This window comes from Hakea prostrata, chromosome 4, assembly GCF_041222555.1.
Source record: "Hakea prostrata isolate BN-2017 chromosome 4, UWA_Hpros_2, whole genome shotgun sequence".
In the NCBI taxonomy this organism is placed as follows: Eukaryota; Viridiplantae; Streptophyta; class Magnoliopsida; order Proteales; family Proteaceae; genus Hakea; species Hakea prostrata.
This window is the reverse complement of record NC_142603.1, coordinates 47,949,507-47,965,840: the sequence shown is the minus strand read 5'-3', so window position 1 is coordinate 47,965,840 and position 16,334 is coordinate 47,949,507. Positions and strand designations below refer to the sequence as shown.

The 16,334-nt window shown below is 38.4% G+C and overlaps 1 protein-coding gene across 2 annotated transcripts in view; it reads left to right on the top strand.

Moving 5' to 3' along the window:
• The first annotated feature begins 815 nt into the window (after positions 1-815).
• The window catches only part of LOC149019232 (acyl-CoA-binding domain-containing protein 4-like), a 37,119-nt gene continuing 21,600 nt past the window's right edge, over positions 816-16,334 (top strand). For both annotated transcript variants that reach the window (XM_089153269.1, XM_089153268.1), the window contains exons 1-6: positions 816-1,130; positions 1,706-1,776; positions 3,575-3,638; positions 3,741-3,812; positions 13,544-13,741; positions 13,851-13,928. In XM_089153269.1, coding sequence (XP_089009395.1) covers positions 972-1,130; positions 1,706-1,776; positions 3,575-3,638; positions 3,741-3,812; positions 13,544-13,741; positions 13,851-13,928 — 642 coding nt within the window. In that variant the 5' untranslated portion in view covers positions 816-971. The remainder of the gene's footprint in view (positions 1,131-1,705; positions 1,777-3,574; positions 3,639-3,740; positions 3,813-13,543; positions 13,742-13,850; positions 13,929-16,334) is intronic.

The window sequence follows — 16,334 nt, the reverse complement described above, 5'->3', positions numbered from 1 at the left end:
GGGTGTGATAGAAGCAAACTAGATCATAAGCATTTCAATAAGACAAACCCTTTATAAATACCCAAAAGCGATCATGATGCTACGACTAAAGGAGGGGAATAGGGTACATGATAAGCGACCAAACTCTAACACATCCATCCTCGGCCCCAGAGATTAATAGTGAATCACCTTCTATGAGTACTAAGCCATGGCTTCTGAACCATGGATTTTTAGTTATCTAGTTCCACAACCATGGGTTGATCATGCTAAGATGAAGTGTGCATCCTCACTACAACCCAAAAAAAATCCTAATTCATAATTGATTCAAGTTTGACTGACCTCTTAATTTTTTTTTTTTTTTTTTGGGGGGGGGGGGGGGTGTGTTTCAATGGTATTCAATTCACATATTTTCCATGTTTCACCATACCATTAAAGGGTTGTATATCATGTGGTATTATTTTTTTTTGTGTGGGGGGATTCAGAATTTTATTTAAGGTTGAAACCTATAAAGAAAATTACAACCTAAATGATCTATAAAGTAGTGGCCAACACTTTCGGTTGTTTGTGTTTTGGGGGGGGGGGGGGGACGATCAAGTTTGTTCATTATTACTGCAGAAAGCCAGTGAATTTATTGACATACGGAAACCGGTTCGTTCAAATAAAAAATCAGGCCGGACCAATTGGATAGGGAAATGCTGGCGTACTCCGCGCGCTATACTTACGTTGACTATTTCGACTCATTCGTATGGTGAAGACCAGCAACCTGTGTGAGAGAGGGAGAGGCACTTAAGCAGTGAAAGACACTTGACCCCGCGAAAGACAGCGAAGAGGTTTTACCACTCGTTATTTTATGTACCTGCAACTCTTTTAAATTTCGAAGCTCACCTGACGCAGAAGCGTTTTGGTTAGTCTTGCACCGAAGGCAACTCGGCTTTCGTCTTAAGCATCCATATTGCCCTTACAGTTTGTTCTTCTGTTTTTTAACTGGCAGAATGGCGATGGCGAGAGCAAGCTCTGGCCTCGCTTACCCGCAGAGATTCCATGCTGCCGCTGCGTATGTTGGTTTTGATGGATCTTCGGATTCCTCCAAAGGCGTGATTTCAAAGTTCCAGAACGATACGGCTTTATTGCTCTACGGATTATATCAACAGGTAAGCATCTAATTGTATAAAACGACTGAGTGCCGGCGCTATTGTGGGGAATATTATGTTGTTTTTTTCACATTTTTTTGGTTTAATCCTCCAATTTGCGGACATATTTTGCGTATGTGTGGTACTGCGTTGTTATAGTTTGTCAATTGTGTTAGTTGATGTAATTTGATCGAGGAACTTAAAAATTCAGTTAGATCCGGGTTCATAATTCCATAACATTCTGTAGATTTTCTCAAGCCGGAATCGGCAAAAGCAGATCGATTATTAAACACCGATCTTTCGACGAGATCTCTGCTTGAACATCCTGAAAACATTTATTCTGTGCTGAGGGTTGTTTTTTTTCTAGTAATTCCGTGAAGACGAAGGAATTATAATGCTTTTATTGTTGAGTTTTGTTCAAAATAGGCTTCTCTGCATGGTTTGAGATTATTTAAAACATGAGATGCCACTGAAAGCGCACCGTTATCTTGAACTTTGGAATTAGTATATTAGTCATCCTCTGCTTTCAAAAGAACAATAAAACAAAAAAGTTACACGAATGTAACCTACAAACTGAATTTGGTATGTCATTGCAGGCAACAGTGGGACCCTGTAACATTCCTAAACCTCGAGCTTGGAATCCTGTTGAGCAAAGCAAATGGACAAGGTACCATCTATGAACAGAGTAGCAATTGCTCCTTGTCAGTGTTATATCTTCAGTTTGAAGTTGAAGTACAAGTCCTTCTGGATTGCTTATAAAGTTGAGGAAAGTGAAGTTCGTGCTATCAAGGTTTAATTTTATATTCATGATACGCTCAGTTTGTTTCTCAATATTGTATATTGAGGATTCCAATATGCATAACCGTGTTGGTCACAATTAGACTGTAGCCATGACTTTGATTCAGCCATGTTATAGCTTAAATGGAGTGAAAAGTTTTGGATACATAGATTTCCAGGTCTACTGTTCATATGTCAAATCTCATTATGTTCAGAGTTCGTGACAAGGCAAAACGAAATTAGAACTACATGAGTGTTGATGGGATTATAGTGGGTATATGGATGTATGTATGTATACATATGGGAGTCCATGGCCTTAGACGAGGGTAATGAATGAATTAGAAGCTAAAATTTGAGACTATTCAAGCTAAGCGATTCCTTAGATATTCAACAGCACATCATTTGCTTTTGTGGGGCAAAACTGGGTCTTGGACTCATGGTTACAAACCTACTTGGTAATCAATGTCTTGTAAGTGATTTATTTTTTATTTTATTTGTAGAATTACCCTGTTCCAAATTGGATTGTTGGCAAAACCTGGCCTCATTCAAATCTCTAGAACCCTGGCCAGAAAAAGAAAATAAGAGGTGGAAGAAAGTTGTGGAGCATACAATGAACAGAGGGGATTCTCTTTCCTCAAAAGTGGATGGCAATTGGCAAGCTTTTGTAAAACATGCATTTAGCAGTTTCAATATAACATCGATACAGTTACCTGACTACCATAGCCAGCTGGGTGCAATTGCACCACAATTATTGTAATTCAATTATTGGCATAATCCATGCATCAATCATATACTAGTATAGCAAACTTTGAACATCACAGATCAGGTCTGGGGACTGAATTTAATTTTATAAAATCTGAAAAAGTTTGTAGAGGAACATTTTTTCCCCCTCTTTGCTTCCCTTCAGGGTTTGGCAATGAATTTCTTTATTCATCACCCGTCCAAAAAAAATCGATAGTCACTTGACCACCAAAGTCAGCTGGGTGCAATTGCAGTGCAATAATTGTAATTACAATTAGGTTTTTATTTTTTATTTTTTTTACCCTTTGACCTTAAAATGATCCCATGCTTCTTGTTACATGGTAACTAAGGATACGACCAATATTTTGTGATGTTAGGGAATAAATTTTATCATTTAGGAAACCAAAAAAAAAGAAAAAGAAAATGAAATATAAGTATAAGATGTCAAAAAGCAACCACTTAGCCAATAAAGCGTTAATAAGTCGTACAAGGCGTCGCCTAGAGACTAAGGTGTGGATCTTTTTGCACATTCAAAAGGTGGACCATGGCCTTGGTGCCCATAAAATGCCTTGTCATTAAGGTGTCACTTTGCAGATGCTTTGATAATTATGCCCCTGATTGCTTTCAAGTTTCTTTCTAGATTGTCCTTTATCCCCCACCCTCTCCAAAAAGAGTAAAAAGAATAAAAATAACATAAAATATATTTAGTGGTGTGCTAAATTTGTTTGTCTTACTAACAAGAAAAGAAAACTTGTTTGGTTCATCTCTTCACCCTAATCAGGCTTCAGCCTAATCTCGTGATGGAGCATTCCAATCACAGAGCATTCCATCTCGAATTTTAATGTAGTTATTTCAATTGTGGTTTTCTATTGCATTGATATTTAATTATTGATCAGTTGTCACTATGATTTTTCATTTTCTTCTTAAATATGTTTCAACTTTTACAGTTGGCATGGTCTGGGAAACATGGCCTCAACAGAAGCGATGCGTCTTTTTGTTAAGATCTTGGAGGTGCCAAGAGAGTCTTTAGCAGTTCCCTCCCCACTTTATGTTATGATGGAATGTTTAAACTTTCAGTGATCTTATTATTTCTTGTGTGATTTGTTTTTATAGGAAGAAGAACCAGAGTGGTATTCAAAGGTACCTGAATTTGTGATTGAACCCGTTGTGGATGTGGAGGTTAATGTGAGTTCTTCAAATTTGATTGAGAGTTTGATCCCACTCCCCTAGTCTTAATTTTTTAAGTTATATGTTAGTCTATTATGAACTTCCTGTTTTCGTTGTATTTGTTTTTACGGAGAACCAATTTGGGTTTATGCCGGGAAGATCTACAACGGAGGCTATTTACTTAATTAGGAGACTTATGGAAAGGTATAGAGAATGTAGGAAAGATCTTTATATGGTTTTTATTGACCTAGAAAAAGCTTATGATAGAGTCCCTATAGCGTTAATTTGGGAAGTACTAGAGAAAAGAAGTGTTGCAAGTAAATATATAGATATAGTTAAGGATATGTATGATGGTTCGGTGACTAGTGTTAGAACAGTGGGGGGACAAAGTAATGAATTCCCGATAACAGTTGGATTACATCAAGGGTCAACTTTAAGCCCATATCTATTTGCATTGGTAATGGATGAATTAACCAAAGACATTCAAGATGAGGTCCCCTGGTGTATGCTTTTTGCGGATGATATTGTGTTGATTGATGAGACCCAAGTGGGGATTAATACCAAATTAGAATCATGGAGATTAGCTTTGGAATCAAAAGGCTTTAAACTTAGTAGATCGAAGACAGAATATTTAGTTTGTAACTTTAGTCATGATCGGGCAGATGATGAGGTGGTGATACTTGACAATAAAGAGATTCCTCAGAGTGATTGCTTTAGGTACCTAGGTTCAATCATAAGTAAAAGAGGTGATTTAGAAGATGAGGTTTCCCAAAGGATTAAAATAGGGTGGATGAAGTGGAGAGGTGCGTCTGGGGTCTTATGTGATCGGCGTATTCCATTAAAGCTTAAAGGAAAATTTTATAGGACCGTTGTTCGACCAGCTATGATGTACGGTGCAAAGTGTTGGGCTGTTAAAAAGAATCATATAGATAAACTCAGTGTAGCAGAAATGAGAATGCTAAGATGGATGAGTGGCAAAACTAGGATGGATAAGATAAGAAACGATCATATTAGAGTTGGTTTGGGAGTTGCTCCCATAAGTGATAAGCTTAGAGAAAGTCGTTTGAGGTGGCACGGCCACGTTCAACGGAGACCTATAAATGCTCTTGTACGGAGAAGTGATATAATCCATATTGAAGGAACTAGAAGAGCTAGGGGTAGACCTAAGATAACTTTAGGAGAAGTGGTGAGAAAGGATATGTATAGCTTAGGCCTTGTATCTAGCATGGCCTCGAACAGAACTGATTGGAGGGCAAGAATCCATGTAGCCGACCCCATTTAGTTGGGACAAGGCTTATTGTTGTTGTTGTTGTTGTTGTTGTTGTTGTATTTTAACTTCCTCTTCCGTATGATTATTTTTGAGCTATTTGCTTTTAATATCAGTTTTAATTAATTTTCTAGAGTGATGCTTCTATGAATTAAGAGGATTAGCCTTGGCGCAACAGTAAATGTTGCTCCATTGTGACCAAGTTGTCTAGGGTTCAAGTCTTGAAATAGCCTTTTCACAACAGCAAGGTTAAGGCTGCCTATGTTATGACCCTCATCAGATGTTGCAAGTGGTGGGAGCCTTGTGCACTAGGTGTGCTTGTTCTTTTATGAAACACTTCTTTGCTTCTTACGAGTGATTCTTATAGCAAATGATACTTACCAACTTACCCTAAATGATACCTCTAATCTATATGAAGCCACCCTAGAAGACCTCCCTCGACCCTCCAGGAAAACAATAAATATAGAGCAAATTACATATAGACGCCTAAGGTTTGCAATCAATTACAGCTACTACCCCTTAAAAAATAAAGTACAAACACACCCTTAAAACTACTACCCCTAAAAAATCATTTACAAACACACCCTTAAGAGTTAACACTATTAAGTTTGAAACTGAGAAGACCATAATACCATTACTTATCCATCTTAACATTAGTTGACATGACTTAGCTACCCTTACTAAGAACCCAAGTTGAATTTATCCCACAACCCAGTTTGGCCTTCTTCCCCTCATCAAGCGTGCAGTGTTTGGTATATAACATCTTGGTGGGAGTGTAGGCCACTGGCGAGAACAAAGACAGCTCCGTGAGTGTGCAACATGTGGATGATGTGAACCAGATCCGGGGCCACTCAAGAGCCAAAACAGGGCAGCAGCCCAACACCTGATAGCCCTAAAGGAAATTTTTCATAAAGTAGGACTAGTTGGATTCAGCATGTTAGTAGGAGTTCAAATCTACTTTTGTTTTGGTATTTGGTTTAGTTTTAGTCAAGTAATGAGAGAGTCCTAGTCAAGTTAGGAGTACTACACAGAGAGGGATTCTTTTAATGGTAGTCCAAGTTCTACTGGGAGAATAATCCTACTCATGTTTTGTAATTTGAATCATCCGAGGATGAGTTAAGTTAGAGTCCAAGGTAAAATAGGAGTCCTAGTCTGATTTACTTTCAAATGTTGAGTCCTAGTATGAATTCTTCATGTAGGCTATAAATATAGCCTATTGCTTGTAAAGAAAACAGCTTATAGTTATTGAATAAACTTGTGTTGAAAGAGAATTGATCAAGTCGGGGCCTCGGGGGTTTCCAAGAGGAGGCCTGTGGCTGCTGGTGCTCTTATTTTCTGCAAGTTTTCGACTCCCCTCTCCCTTACAAGTAAGTACCAAAATCTGCCATCCCTGCCTCTTCCCTTCTTCTTCACTCTTCTCCATTGCACCTTTCTTTTTTGCTTCCCCCTAGCTTACGGCAATCCCTGTCCCCTTCCCCAATCCTAGTTCTCCTAATCCCAATTCCTTACCCCATTGCAGCCATCATTCTTCCCCTCCCCTAGCCTGCAGCAGCCTTGTGCCTTTTCCCCTAGTCCTAATTTTCAGCTTCCCTAACCCCATTAGAGCCGCCCTTCTTCCTTTCCCTGTCTTTCTTGCGGCAGCCCTAGTTCTTTTCCTCCCCTCACCCCCCCCCCAAAAAAAAAAAAAAAGAAAAAAAGAAGAGGAAAAGCCTAGACCCTAGGTCTCCATTCCATTACCGAAATCCCAATCCTGTTCAGCTGAATCACCCCTTCCCCTTTCCTAACATCTGGTCCCCATCCCCATCCCCATCCCTAATTTCTTCTCAAAACACTAAAACGTTCTGCACATTATCCTCTTCCCCAAACCGTAGAAACCCTTTCTTCTAATTAGATCTTTTAATCTCTTCAAAAGAATCCTAATTTCTTTTTAGATTCATCATCCCTTACCCCTCCTTTACCTTCGACCTTATCCCTAATCCTAGCCACCCCCTTGAAACCCTAAATTCTAGAAGAAAACCCTAATCTTCCTAAACCCTAGCCTTGAAGTTTCAAATATGAACTTAAAATTACAGCAAGGTTCAGTTGTAAAAATTCACTGAACTCTAGCGTCTAAGCCCTACCCAAACCTATAGGCCCTATCCCCAAGCCCTAGAACCATTCAAGACAGCCCTACACCATTCCTTTGTTCCATTGTCACTCAAGGAGAGTTTTCACTTGTGAATGAAGTTACATGATAGAGTTCTTATTTTTACTACTTTACTCAAGAATTGTTCAATGAATCTGTTGATTTGGAATCATGGGATGAATAGATGTGGCAGATGATGAATCAATCTTTCTTTCTACTTTGGTCGCTTTATCTTTGCTAGTGCTGTCTATAATAATAATGTAATGACTGACGAATCAAAACTTTCAAGTGGAACTTCTTTTGTCAGTTGGTATTTTTTTCTTATCCATTATCCGTGGGTCTTTAAAAAAAAATGAAATTTATAAGTGTTGTAGGGTTGTAGAACCCTAATTTTACTGCTTGTTCACTTAAATTGATCCTGAAAACTGTCCGTCGATTTGGGGTCACATCAGTGGACCAGAAGTTTACAAGTTTGGTGACTAGAGTAATGTTCTTTTCAATGCATGAAAAGACCACCATTGTAAAAGTTTACGAGTTTTGTTGTTCTTGGGAGATGACCATAGCCAAAGGGGATAGAGAGAGTTCTGCGCAAATTCTTCCTTTCTACGTACTATTTATGAATTTAAGGGTTGTCAGTTGTGTTTTGTTCATTCCCTCCTGTTATCGATGATCTCCTTCAGGTGGTGAGGGAATTCTGCTGGGTCCTCTGTCGCTGATGCTGTGCAATTTGGCATATTGGTTTATAATGTAATCAGGATCAAAGCAGAACCCATCTGGCTAGTTATAGTGCCTGTTTGTGTGCTCTTTTGATGTTTCAAAAACCAGCCTGGGTTCGAGGACACGATGATAAGTTAGTTTTCCCGGGAGTAGTCAAACCTTGAAGGGTGATTGGCAGATGAGGACACCATGGGAAATCAAAGATGCAGAGGAGGTGAAGATCAGGATCGACATGCCGGGGCTACCCAAGGAAGAGGTGAAGGGTGTTTTTGGTTCTCCGAGGCCTCAAGGCAGATGGGTCCTCTCTCTCTTGATGTCTCACAAAGTTCTCCCTCAATCAATCATGGGGTTTCTCTTGTTTGTGAAAAGGGAAAGAGAGAGAAAAAGAGGCTTGGGTTGGTTTGGGTAGAGAAGACAAAAAACAGAGAAGGATGTGTGAACCACAATGTTCATTGAGATGTTGAGATGACTTTTGTTTTTAGGTTAAAACCTTTCACCTTCCTTAAGGAAGAAGATAGAAAAAAGATATGATATGGTAAAATTGGCATTATGAAAAATACCTAAATAAGAGTAATATTGGCAAATATTTGTTTAGTGATGACATCATCACTTAACAGTAGGGGTGCACTTGTAATTGATTTTTTTAGGGGTTGTAATTGATTGCAAATCCGGGGGTTTGTATGTTATTTGCTCTAAAATATTAAATAAATAAATAACAATCTATGGAATCAAAGATCTATTTCAGCGTCACTCTTTGAAATTAAGTTGAAACTCCCTTGCAGGCTCTATTGCTGATTTCTGGAGTAGTTGGATGTGCATTCTTTGTTGTAGAAATAATGGCTGTCAAGGTGTAATCTTGGCCCCACAACATAGGTATCCATCCTCCTTAGGTCCTGGCGGGTACCTTGATTGTCACAAGCACCTTGTGGATGTTGCTCCATGTTAAGGATACTCTATGTGTTTGGTCAAATAGAAGCTGAGACAACTATGGTATAAAAACATTTGGTTGAGAATAACTATGTCCAGATTCATTGTATGTGGGATAGGACTTAGGAGTTGACTGTGAAAAGCCTTTTACCCAGTCCTCCTACCTTAAGTGTAACATTTGTTCTCGTTATTTATAAAAGCAGCCTCTGTCATATGTGACAAGCCAAAATTATTCTCTCTTTCTCTTTCTCAACTTATTCCATGTCTGAAAATTAGATAAAGTCATCCTGAAGTGATTGGTATTCGACGCTGAGGATCCCTTGAATTTCATTTCATATCCAATTCAACTTTTCAGCTATTGTGCAACTGCAAATGTCAGAATTATTGCAAAGCTAGTGATGAAGAAACACCACTAAACAAAGCTTATTCTAATGGGAATAGGTCCACGGTAGGGTATATATGTAAGGCCTTTGATCCCATGAGTTTTCAATGTAACAGGCCATTTTAATGGACCTGAAGTCCGTGTAATAAGCTTGCATACGTAATTAGCTAGGTTGTTTCTTTATTTTGCTTATTTTGTTTATTTTTAATTGTTAGATCAGTTCAACCTGTTCTATGTGGTCCAGTTTAAGTAGCAGATCACTGTACAGTTATTTTAATTGGGCGAGATTAGGATTCTATAGGTTCACATCTATTTCCTTTGATATTTCATTTTCATAGTCAGTTTAGTATACCTTATTAATGAAGGTTGGGTTAGGCTTTGTTTTGCAATGCAAGAGTCTACTTCTGATTAATGAAAAGTTTTTTCTTGCTCTTCGCTTCTTCAGCCATTTCCAAATAGGGACTTGTTTGGTAACAACTTGAGAATTGTTTTCCTGCTGTTGACAGCATTTGGGACTCGAAAATGGGAAGACGGTAATTGGTATTCCTTAAAACCGGGCTTTGTTTCTGTGCCAAAGATTAAGCATGGTTCGGAAACATGCTGAAGCACCTTTTGAACCGAGTGGGGTAAAGGGTGAAAGTCACTTACTGGATTTCCTCGCTTCTTTATCTTCTTCTCCTCCCTTGCATCATCTCCCACACCGATGTCGTCCCTTCCCCTGAAACTCTGCAAAGCATTCTCTCCATCCTCAATTCCTTAAAATTGAAGGGCTCCTGGATCCAGTTTCAGCAGATTCTACATCCTTGCCCCCAAATCTTCCCTCCAAATGTCGATCCCACTGATTTTGTTGCTGTCTTCGAATTCCTGGCCACTGAAGTCACAGCGTTTCCTGCTGAATTGGGCCTGATATAGTCCATAGATGTTTTGGTGGTTCTTATTTCAGGTTTTCTCCTAGGACAGGATGAATCTGATCCTGTTGGTTGGAAAACTGGGTTAGTATCTGGTACTGAGTTGTCTTTGAAACAGTAAAGCAGGACAGTACATGTATATTCTGTTATCTTGTACTGTATGGACCTACCAGCAGGATACCACATGCATGTTCTGGTTTTTTTTTTTAAAGGTTTGAACTACCAGCTGTGGAATCTTGGTATTCTGCTTCTTTTAAATGCTCTTTTACAGTTTATGAATGATTAGTGGATGTTTGTATTGGAAAAAAATAAAAGTGATTATTGGATATAAACAGTCAGTCTATTGTTTTTCTGGTGGTAATTGATCTGTATGAAAGCTTGAAAATTTGGTGACCTGGCAATTGTCGTCCTATTTTGTCCTAACTATCAACGTCTTTGACTCTTTGTTTTTCAATTTAAAATTTGCTCTTATAAAAGGAATGGTTATATAAATATTTAGTGCAGATTCCAGGTGTCCCCTTTCCTCTCTTATTCCTTTCTTTTATACTTGGCATTTTACTTTTTGTTTATTTATTTATTTATTTGAGTGGAAATATTTAGGCAAATAATATACAAATCCTATGAGTTTGTTGCTTTGAGCTTGTAATGTGGAATTGGGAAAACAGGATTATTGTAGTTGACCTAGTATTTGGAATGTGGCTTTGTGTAGTTGTCCTTTATATTACATGGGCATGATAATTATAAAGCTTATGTATGAAAATGCTGGTCATGACTGATAACCTTGCAAGTTGCAACGGGGGTGATGCAGGTCCAAGCACCAAATTGGCCAACTTCCCTTTTAAATCAACATAGCATTGATAGATATGGGTGATAGGGCTTTTGTTCGGCAGGTTTATGTAGTCATAGGCCAATATGGCCCATAGGTTTAATGTTTAGGCCAAGCAAGGAAGTAAGTTTTTATTTCAGTTTTATTGGTCTAATTATCTAAATTCTGTCCAACTTAGGTTCTGAGGGCAGAGTAGTCTTTTTAATCTTTTATTTTAGTTTAAGTTATGTGTGATTCAGTCTAGGATATAATAAGGAGTCCTTTTAAGTTTAGTTGTAAGAGCCCTATTTGAATTTGACTAGTATGTTGGGTACAAGTGTACAACTAGGAAAATCAGTATCTAAGTCCTACTTTCACTAGGACTTCTTATGTAAGGCTATAAATAAAGCTCTAGGCATGCAACAAATGACCGAATGGAGAAAATAATTAATAAATAGGGTTGCAGCCTAAGAGCCAGGTGTTGGTAGAGCTTCTCATCAGTGGTAAGGGATCTCCATGTGATCAGGTAAGCAACTTAGGGTTTTAATTTGAAGGATTCTCCTCCACTAGTGCTTGCAGCCTACCTCCACTATTCCATCTCCATCTCATCCGGTCATCCCATTACCAGACTTGTGTTACAGGTCAGTAACAAGTCAGCAGTTCATTCCATTCCCCTTCTAATATCATCTTTATTTTTTATTTTCTTGAATTTTTGACTCTCAAGAGACCCAAAATTCAAGGTCAGATTTACGCTAATCTAACCATTACATCTGTCCAAACTTTAGGTACATCAGCCCCCAACCCTAGTGACCTTAGAACTCAATTTGACCCCATTCTGACTGCCTGATTTCAAGATATAAATTTTGCTTGAGTTTTCATACTCCTTAAGATCTCCAAAATAAGGACACCCTTATATCTTCTAATCTAACCATCCAAAACCAACCAAACTTGGGGGATCATATCCTTAAACATTACCTACACTCCCTAAAAGTTTCGCTCCATTCCCATGACTTTTCATTCCAATTTTACAAGAACCTGCCCCATCCCACCGGATATTCCACCGTTTTAAATTTCTCCTAATCTAACACCCTGTTATCCTTGATATTCTTCCATAGCGATTAATCCAACCAGGGAAAGATAGCCTGTAGTTTAAGTGCAATTGAGGAAACACCCATAATCCACACCATATCCCATAACCAAAATTTCAAGAAACCCTTTCTTGGTCTTATATGAGTTGGTCCTCTTAAATTTTTTTTAGAAGAATTGGGTCTCATTCACTTGAGGCTAAATCAAGGGGTGGGGGTGTGTTGCTAGGGTCAGAGGTGTAGAGTATAGCAGGGATTGGGGGGGGGTGTGCGGGCAGGGTTTGGGGTGTGAAGTACTGCAACAGGGTGGCGTAGCGAGTGCATTGTGGTGGCAGTGTGTGTGTGGGTTGTCAAGTGCAGCATGGTTGCATTAGTGCAGGAATTGCAGCTGGGCGAAGGGCAACAATAATGTGCTTTGGCATGGTGGCAAGAAGGGTTGGGTAATGCAGTCATATTAAATTAGATTTAAGTCATTCTTATGTCATATTTTTCTTGAGGTTTTCGTAAAGAGGGGGGAAAAATCAATTGGTAGTGGTACTAAATTTCTGTGTTATCAGTTTTTACCAGACACCCAATAATCATTTGCAGAATGATTTTTCAATTAAGAAACCAAAAAAGATCATTCTGTCAGAGGATAGCATTCTCAGCATGGGGTCGTTACTGAACAGGCTCTTCGCCTTTTTTCAAATTTCTACAACTAGGCATTTTTTTGATATTAAGCAGAACAGCCGTCTGATTTGACTGAAAGTAACTGAATCTTAAAAATCCTTACTTGAGTTGGTTCAAGTTTCACTCAATTCTGACCAGCTGATTGGCTACTGAAATGAAACCTATACTTTACCTTTTGCCTTGTTAGACCCTATTTTTAGATTTGATTCTAGTTCTGATTTGCTGAACCTATCAAGCTATTGTTTATAGGTTATTTTCATGTATACCTATCATCAATAGTCAAGTTGCCCTTTTACTTCTCATTCCTCTCTCTACTAGGAATCTTCCAACTCCAAAATTTAACCACCTGGTATAGTTGTAACTTTCTGCATATCTTATGGACACTCGAGTGCTCAACCTAAGTTTCAAGCGCATCGAACCACCTAAGTTTCTTTTATAAAGATTTACCTAAATCTGAACTGACCTTTTTTAGAAAATTCTGTTTTAGTTTCTTGCTGTGAGTGCTTCAAATCCAGAACTACATTAGCAAGAGCCTGTTCCTCCAGGTCCAAATATGATCATTGAAAATGACTTGTTTGGAATGCTGTCTGGCCTGACTAATTGAGTTTAAACAGTGCAGAAATATGCAAAAAATTCATCTCGTCTTTGGGTAGAAAAGGTGTGAATGTACTTTATGTTCTCTCGTTTTTGTTACTAGTGCATGTGATGCCAGTGTGGATTGACCATGTGAGGGTGCATAATGTTTCCTCCTGTAGTCAATACCCTCTTGTGTTCCTCTGGTTTCATTATATTGTAATCGATCACATAAGCATGCCTTGTTGTTTGAATTTCTATGTTGACTTTGTTAATTCTTGGTCTCTGCAGAATCCAAAATCTGAGTCTGAGTCACTCACTCAGAATGGGAACTCTTTTCCTGAGCCAAAAACTATCTTCTGTGAAAATGGGAGCAGCATGGAGACCCAGGATAAGGACATTGTATTGGAGGGCCTTGGTTCAGTTGGTGTTTATGATCAATGGGTTCAACCTTCAATATCTGGGCAACGCCCAAAAGCACGATATGAGGTTTGATTTCTATCCTTTTGACTTGTTTGTCAGTATGATGTTTCCCTACATGTTGATGTCTCTTCTTTGCTGTAATATGCTGTATCTTCAATGTTTTCCATCTTTGTAGCATGGAGCAACTGTGGTTCAAGATAAAATGTATATTTTCGGTGGAAACCAAAATGGTCGTTATCTTAGTGATCTTCAGGTATGCTATTGAGGCTGCTCTGGTTCTATATCATAAACTATTATTGATTTGTGCAGAAGCAACAGATTCTTTTATTAGGTACAGGGCCTGCTTTTTGAATGAGGATTTAGTTGTAGGCACCTTGATGAAGGAATCCACTCTGTTTTGTGAGAGATAATCAGTCTCTCTCCTATGGAACCATGTTTTGTCATTCAGAAAATTTGTGTCAAAAACTCTGTTTATTTGTTCTTCATTAGTGTTGATGCAATTTTTTCATGAGGTTTTGAGAAGTATTGGACCATGGTTTGGTATATTATAAAGAAGTTTTGGAGTTCGCTTTTGAAAGATGGAGTCATGAAGAACCTGGGTAGGACTGAAACAGCTTTAAATGGACCAACTGCATCAGGTTAAGCCAGCTCAGTAGGTCTTCTAGAAGGGCCAAAAGAGGCCAAAACCGTGTTCACATGAACAGTGTCACAGCCTCAGTTTTTGGGTCTTGGTGGATCACTATTTGAAATTCTATGGGCCCCATTACTATATATCATTAGATGTTTTGTGAAGACTGACGATGCTTTAGAAGTTTCTAAATATGCTATTTCCCTCAAGTTTCTGTTTCTCTTGGTTTCTAATTTCTGAATTGTAAAGTTTCTTATTTTTTATTGCTGGGAATATTAGCTAAATAACGCAGCAAACTCTAGTTTCTATTTTTTGTTGACCAAACCTTTGCTCCATATAATTGTGTAATTGGTTGTTCACAGCCCGTAATGATGATTTGAATATTGATCAATGGAAAGTTGCTTTGAGTATCTATCTTATTCTCTTCTCCAGTATGAGTGATACGAAGGACTGTGGAATATGGACTTTGCTGCGGATTGCTAAATCCTGAGGCTGAAGGAACCTTTCTAAGAAGGCTATAATCCACCTATCCTTGTCTCCTTTTTCCCTGTTCAAAGCCAGCTGCTCTTGAACTGCTGCTGAGATCATCAAGCTGAAGAGATTGCACTCCCAGAAATCCCAAGCTACCGTTATAGCTGGCTGCTAATCCTCTACTTCGAATTTGGTGACTGACTGAAAACTGAACTGCTGAAGCCTCCTTCCCCTCCCCTCTCCCGCTCTCAAACCCCCCCCCCCAAAAAAAAAAAAAAAATTTTTTTTTTTTTTTTCACAAACCCTCTTCGGTTTATTGGTCTTCCATCCCATCTCACATTCCCCTTCCTTCAGTCCATATTTCCATCCATCATCTTGTTCTTCTATTGCACATAAACTTTCAAGCCACCTTCATAAGCAAGGGTTACCACTTACCATTGCATTAGTCTTAAATTTGCACCAATGCCTTCTTGTGTTTGAAACTCCCCTTGGTCCAAGTTTGAGAGCCATCTACTGGTTGATCTTGTCCTACAGCACAAACTTCTCTATTTCTGAAACTGTTTTTTTTTTTTTTTTTTAAAGCTTTGGGGGTGATCATTTTCATATCTTCAAGCCAACTGTTGGAATTGTTGAAACTTGTAGCAGTTGTTTACTACCATGCACACTGCATTTGAACCAAGGGTGATCATAGTTTTGGTGGCTGGTTTATGCAGGCCTTAAGTTACTAATTGTTGTCCTTGTTTCTGATTTACTGATGTATGGTTTAGTTAGGGGCCTAGGGCAAAGTGTTCCTAACCTTAGCTTTACATTATGGAACGTTCATCCCCCACCCATCAAAGGGAAAAAAGAAAAATAGGTTAGTTTCTTCTTCTTTCAATTGCAGATTTAACACTTTCTTACCCACATGGTGGTTGGAGAACAAAAATTTGTGAGGTAAGATTATATGGATTATGGATCAAAGTTTTTAATCTTCATCCTGGTAAATTCTTAAACTGCCCTCTTAGTTAACCTATGAAAGCCTGGTCCATTGTACACCATCAGCCCTTTTAACGCTGAAACCCTGTAAAATTTGTTGCCAGATCCTTAAAAAGCCATTGATGCCATTTTTCTTTTTGATTGTTCTCGAGAATCCAGCTTTCCCTCTATGGAAATGGAAATTCCAAATTTCCAATATAAACAAGCGACCTCCTTGGCTGTTATTTTTGCGTTCTGTTTTGAACTAACTCCATTCCTTTTGCTAAACTGATCGACCTCTACCTTCTACACTAACTTTTGTAGGATACCAAAATTTCCTTTTTACATCATCAATGGAAATTTTCCGTTATACATTATCAATAAAAAATTTCCTATCTACGTTATCAATGAAAGATTTTCATTATCCCAAATGTGAACCTTTAGTTCATTGATATGAGGTACATTCTTTTGTGGCATTGGAACATTATCTCTTTGATTCTTGGTGTTGTAAACATTTTTCTTTTGGGTGAATGAAGAATTTCATTACCAAAGAACCTTGAAAAGAAGAGGTGAAGGATGTACAAGTGACTAGGCAGGAATGATAGA